This window comes from Molothrus aeneus, chromosome 5, assembly GCF_037042795.1.
Source record: "Molothrus aeneus isolate 106 chromosome 5, BPBGC_Maene_1.0, whole genome shotgun sequence".
In the NCBI taxonomy this organism is placed as follows: Eukaryota; Metazoa; Chordata; class Aves; order Passeriformes; family Icteridae; genus Molothrus; species Molothrus aeneus.
The window spans coordinates 10,907,670-10,913,155 of NC_089650.1; the positions used below are offsets into that span (position 1 = coordinate 10,907,670).

At 48.5% G+C, this 5,486-nt stretch overlaps 1 protein-coding gene across 1 annotated transcript; it reads right to left on the bottom strand.

The window, feature by feature from the left end:
* Positions 1-369: 369 nt before the first annotated feature.
* TMEM213 (transmembrane protein 213) lies at positions 370-4,921 on the bottom strand. The gene is made up of 3 exons (XM_066550301.1): positions 4,715-4,921; positions 2,257-2,310; positions 370-1,421 (listed from the first exon to the last, which is right to left on the bottom strand). Exons 1-3 carry the CDS (start codon positions 4,794-4,796, stop codon positions 1,252-1,254), a joined length of 306 nt encoding a protein of 101 aa, XP_066406398.1. The 5' UTR covers positions 4,797-4,921; the 3' UTR covers positions 370-1,251.
* Between the last annotated feature and the right edge of the window lie 565 nt (positions 4,922-5,486).

Here is a 5,486-nt window from a genome sequence, read left to right on the forward strand (position 1 = left end):
AGAATTTTTGTCTTTAATGATAACAGTGATAGGGAAGGATGTATTTTCTTTTCCTCAGTGTCTAATTTGCCCCCGTTCCTCTTGATGGGGGCTAGTTGATAAGGGACAGCTGCCCATCACTTTGAAGTGACCAAATTGTCCTGATTGAAGTGTTAATTGTGCCAGAATTAGTAGGAAGAGTCTTAAACTGATTTCTGTCATTTCTCACTCATGAAGTTACGTACTGATGAGCTGATGGGAGAGTATAATTATTTCTAGCAGATAAAGATCTCCAATGGTGTTTTTTAGATTTAAAAGTAACATTTTATGTTTAATTTCAGTTGATTTCTAGCAGGTTTGCTAACCTTGTGTAGATATAGGTAGGTTTAATGCTGATTTATTGAGATAGAAATAAAACTGGTGCAACTACACCAAATCAGAGTTTGACTGCAGTGAGGCAAACCCTCCTGCATGAATACATCTTCTGAGATTCCTGTTTCTAACAATTTCTAAGCCTTATCCATATAAACCATTCAGTGAGAGTCTTTTCAATCAATAAAAGTGTTTATTATCATCTTGGATAAATAGGAACAGTTTTGTGCATGAATTGGATATGCTGGTTTAAACCTGCTTGCCACAGTTCAGCTTGGCTTAGTTTCAGGCAGGTGAAAGCTGAATAAATACAACCAACATTCAATTCCTGCAACACAGTTCACATCTAAATAGCTCTGGAAAAATTAGTTTTATTTTCAAACCAGCCCAAACTATCCCTAAGTTTCCATAAGTCTTCCCATGTATCACTTTTAAATATCACAGGTTAGTGAGTGAAAAGGCTTCAGTAAAGTCAATTAATTGCTTCCACTTATTGATGTGACCTGGCCTATAGCTTAGTAATGGCTCTGGTAATGTTGCTGCTCCAGAAAATAGCTTTATTTGCCAAGTTTCTGTGTCAAACCCAAAGGCCATGTGCTATAGGCTGGTCACTGGTCCCTCAGCCTCTCACTGCTGTGCTCACAGCAAGCACGAGAGGGCTCAGGGACAAGTGGGGGTTTTGTACTGTGGCAGGTACGTGGTGGCTTTCAGGGACTTGCCTGCTCCACACCTTGGCTGGCAGCTCCAGCCTGCCAGAGAGGGTGAAGCCTCAGCAGCTGCCCTGCCTGGATCTGGCCTTTTTGGGCTGGAGGTGTTTTCCCTTTCCCTTTTGTTTCTCAGCAAATGTTTGAAATGCTCTGTCAGTCTGCCCAGTGCTGCTGTTTTCTGGCTCGCTCTGCTTCAGGCCACCAAGTATTTGGGTTCATCAGGCCTGAGCTTCATGATCTTGTCCATGCAGAGCAGGATGAGGGTGAGGAACCAGAGGCTCCAGCCGACGGCCGCTGCGATCCACCCGTAGTCATCCATGCCCGAGGGGCAGCACGTGGCTGCCTGCCTGCAGAAGTTCACATCTGGGGGAGGAGAAGTGAAGTGAGCCCACAGGAGGCTGAGTACATGACAGGTTTCCTTCACTAGAGAGGGCAGATGGCTTCTGCCCTATCACTCTGCCTTGGCAGCTTTCCTCTAAGCCTGGCTCTTAAGCGTGTGGATGACTCTGGAGGAGTGGTGGGACCTCGGGTTGTTTGGGGCTGGCTGTCAACGCAGGGTCCCCCTGACTTGGTGTAATTAGCACTGACTCCATGATGCAGAAGGCTGAACCATTGCTTTATTCCTCTATACTCTATTAATACTATATTCTTAAGAAACCCATAACCCCTTCTAGCCAGTCTGATACAGCTTTGACCTCATTGGACTACCAACTAAAACACCACCGTCCTTTGGTAAACAAATCTCCATAACACATTCCACATTTGCCTGGCAACAGGTGCAGCAAGTGGAGATAAGAATTGTTTTAATTCTTTCTCTGAGCTTTCTTACAGCCTTCCCCAGAGGAAATGCCTGGGAAGGCCTGTCCCTGCTCTCTGTGGCCAGAGAGCTGCTGCCCCAGCTGGCTGTTTGGGGGGAAAGGGGCCTTCTTGGGAACCCCTATAATGCCTGCAGGCAGTCTGGCAGGGAGCTTTAGGACACAGACTGGCTATCAATTATTCTGTTCAAAGCTATCAGTCTGTCTCAATGTACCTAAGATATCACACCATGACAGTGGAGGAGTCTTAGAAATGCATCCTAGAGGTTGACCCACAATGGAAGACTTGAGAAGAGATAAATCCCTTTCCAGGACAGCTTCTCAGTCACTGTGCAGACTCATCACCTAACTTTAACAGGTAGTAATTATTTATGAAGACTTACTAAGACACGATGGTTCATACTCAGTTGTTGAAACATTGGAGATGTCTTCAGCTGCTGCCAGAAGGAAAGCACAGGAAAAAGGTAAGTTGGATTAGAAAAGTGATGTTGGGCATCAAGCAGGAAAATCTGAAAGCCATTGGCCTTGTAGAGGTCTGTAGGGTGGAAGCAACTTATTTTCTTTAAGTTCCTGTCCCTAAACATTGCTGTATTAGGTTTTGCTTCCTTATCCCAGCACTTATCCCACTTTTAACTCCAGCTCCAGAGACTTGCTCTAGCAGCATCCCTCAGGAGCGGGTGAATCTCTGCACCGCTGCCTTGCTGTGACCCTGGCTGAGCCATTCCCTGGGAGCTCAGATTAACCACTGTCCTTGCCCAGGCTGCAGGGGCAGAATGAGCAAGCATGGAAAGGGGAGACACCACTCAGTGGCATGGAGAGATCCATGGCCAGCAGGCTCTACCTCTGCCTCCTTTTGCCCTTGGAAAAATCCCAGAGTGCACAGGAGTGTGGCAGAGCCGAGGGCTGAGCCACCTTTGGGGAGCCTCTGCAGGTCCATCAAGGCCCCAGCTTTGGCTTTGCTGCAGGTCAGAGCATCTGAAACTGCTCTGGCTGGACTCTGGTTCCTACCAGCACGGTAACCAGCTCAGGGAGGAAAATACAACATCCAGAAATAAGTCAGGAGGGAGAGGCCTGGAGCTTCGATGAGCGTTCTGCCTCTTTATCCTGCTTCCTATCCAGAATCAGCACACACACACTCTGATACAACTCTGTAGCTGGTGTCCAGCTCTCCAAATCTGCTCATGGTGTCACAGGCCAAACCCTCCTTAGTCCTCTTAATACTGCCTTGCCCCTGCAGCGCTGCAGGATCAAAACAGGACAGCTGCAGGGTGCCTGCAGGGGTAAAACACAATCTGCACTGGTCCCTGTGCATCTGCCCCGCTACAGAAGGAAGGGGATCAGAGAAACACCTCTTCCTGTCAGCAGCACAGTTAAGTTCAGCCAGGTAGATTATTTCCTGCACAGACATGAAAAGTGGCCTAGGGAGGCTCCAGTAGTGAGGACTCCTGCTGCATGGAGAAGCCCTAATGTACTGCTGGTCCATGGACCAGGCAGAAGCCATGAGAGATCTATTTCCAGCCAAGGCAACACTCTGAGCTGGTAATTTGGAATGTAATAGAGAAAATCAGCACCAGCTTGGTTTCACCAAAGACTAAAATAATAGCTCAGGTTTAGTTTCAGCTCAGGAAAACAAAACAGAATGAGACACATTTGACCAAAGATTTGCTTTGAGTTTGGTGTCTTCCAAGTAACAGCAAGTAAACTGAGGTTGTCCTGCAGGACATGTTCCCCTTGGGGTCACCTGCTCTTGCCCAGCTCTGTGTTTTGAGCTGACCCATCATCAGCAATACCAGAGCTTTCCCTGTGGCCCCTGCCATGCTCAGAGTGAGCCCCTGGGCAACCTGCTTCAGGGAAGGGTCTGACTATTCCCCATTCTTCTGTCTGACTCTGGTAGGATTTGCAGAATGACCTTGGCCAAGCCCATGGTTTGTTTTCTCAGTTAATAAGTACCTCACAGAAGAATCATTAAAACCTGCGTATGACCTGTGGAAGGAAGTACTGCAGAATGCCAGGTGTTGGTTTGTGGTTTTAAATCTTGCAGCCCAAAGAACAGGCTGTCAAAGCCAGCCCATCTTTAAACAGCTGGCAGCTCTCATCTGGTGCTGATATACAAATGCAGGCAGTAGCCTGGTGAGAAAGGAGCAGCTCACAGGTCTTATTTACATTTTGGTTTTCTTCTACTATTAAGGTGGCACTAAAGCCACATTTTCTGCAAAAAGCTTGTCATGAAAGTGAAATCAGACTACAGTGATCCTAATGGGGGGTATTGCAGGTGGTCCTTTGCTTCAGCAAGCAGGAGGAGGCCAAATAACAGTGGCCTCTGTTTCCTTGCCATTCAGAGGAGCCACCTGCAACTCAGTCACAGTTACAGTGGCTCTGTAAATAACTGGCATAAAACCATCCCTTTACAGTGTGATCAGTCATGTCCAGTAATTCTCATCAGCATTAATTAATTAATTCCAGCTCTTCATGCTTTTTAGGTGAAGCGAGGGAGTGCCCCCTTATTTTTAAAGAACAAATTACTGTTGGTGGGCAGTACATGAAGGCATTGAGAGGAGCAGGGGGAAGGGCAGGGTATCAGAATGGGAGAGGGAGAGGGAGAGGGAGAGGGAGAGGGAGAGGGAGAAGGAGAGGGAGAGGGAGAGGGAGAGGGAGAGGGAGAGGGAGAGGGAGAGGGAGAGGGAGAGGGAGAGGGAGAGGGAGAGAAGAGAAGAGAAGAGAAGAGAAGAGAAGAGAAGAGAAGAGAAGAGAAGAGAAGAGAAGAGAAGAGAAGAGAAGAGAAGAGAAGAGAAGAGAAGAGAAGAGAAGAGAAGAGAAGAGAAGAGAAGAGAAGAGAAATACCTGCAGAGCAGGAATCCCAGAGGGCAGCGGCGAGGCAGAGCACAGCGAGGGCTGCCCGGGGCTCACAGGACAAGTGCTTCATGCCGAGGGTGCCACTCCAGTGTCTCCACAGAGCAGGTGGCTCTCACTGTCGCTGTCAGATCTGCTGCAGCAGTCCCTCGGTGAGCTCAGGGAGCCGCTGCGCTGGGCAGAGGGTGGAGCAAGGGAGCTTCCTGCTGCCAGGACACCTTGAACTTCCCTGCCACAGCCAGGTGAGGAAAGAGAAGGGCTCTGACCAAAACAGCTTCAGTGGGAGGTGGATACCAGAAGGTGCCCCCTGAAGGTTAAGCCTGAAGGTTTCTCCCCAGGATATGCTGCAGCTGGAAGGAGGAAGGGCCTCCAGAGCCAGCCCTTCCCGACAGGGTCCCAGGCAGCTTCTGTCTTTTGGGTCCTGTGAAGATGGTTTAATAGAGCCAGAAAGGTGCAGAGGACTGGAGCAGAGGCTTTGTCTCCCAGTTTGGCTATTTTTTTTTACATGTTCACTGCCTTGACTTGCAGTAAAGTGATGCTTTTTTGGAATGGCTGTGTGGAATCCCAAAAACCAGCAGCATTAGGTCTGCTTTTGTTCTTTCCCTGTGAGCACAGCTCTCTCCCTGCCTCCATCACCCTCTGCAAAGTGATTCTGGAAGGGCTGTTCTTTCTTCTCTGGTGGCTATTGCACCTCCTCCTTGGGATGTGCCAAGTAGAATCTGAGCCTTCCTGCAAGCAAGGAAGGCTTTCTGTCTGCACCCAG

Coding starts and splice junctions, on each gene's coding strand:
- TMEM213 (XM_066550301.1), bottom strand. CDS start 4,796: ATGAAGCACTTGTCCTGTGAGCCCCGGGCAGCCCTCGCTGTGCTCTGC. Junction 2,311..4,714: donor CTGGGATTCCTGCTCTGCAG/GTATTTCTCTTC, acceptor TCCTTCTGGCAG/CAGCTGAAGACATCTCCAAT. Junction 1,422..2,256: donor GTATGAACCATCGTGTCTTA/GTAAGTCTTCAT, acceptor CTCCTCCCCCAG/ATGTGAACTTCTGCAGGCAG.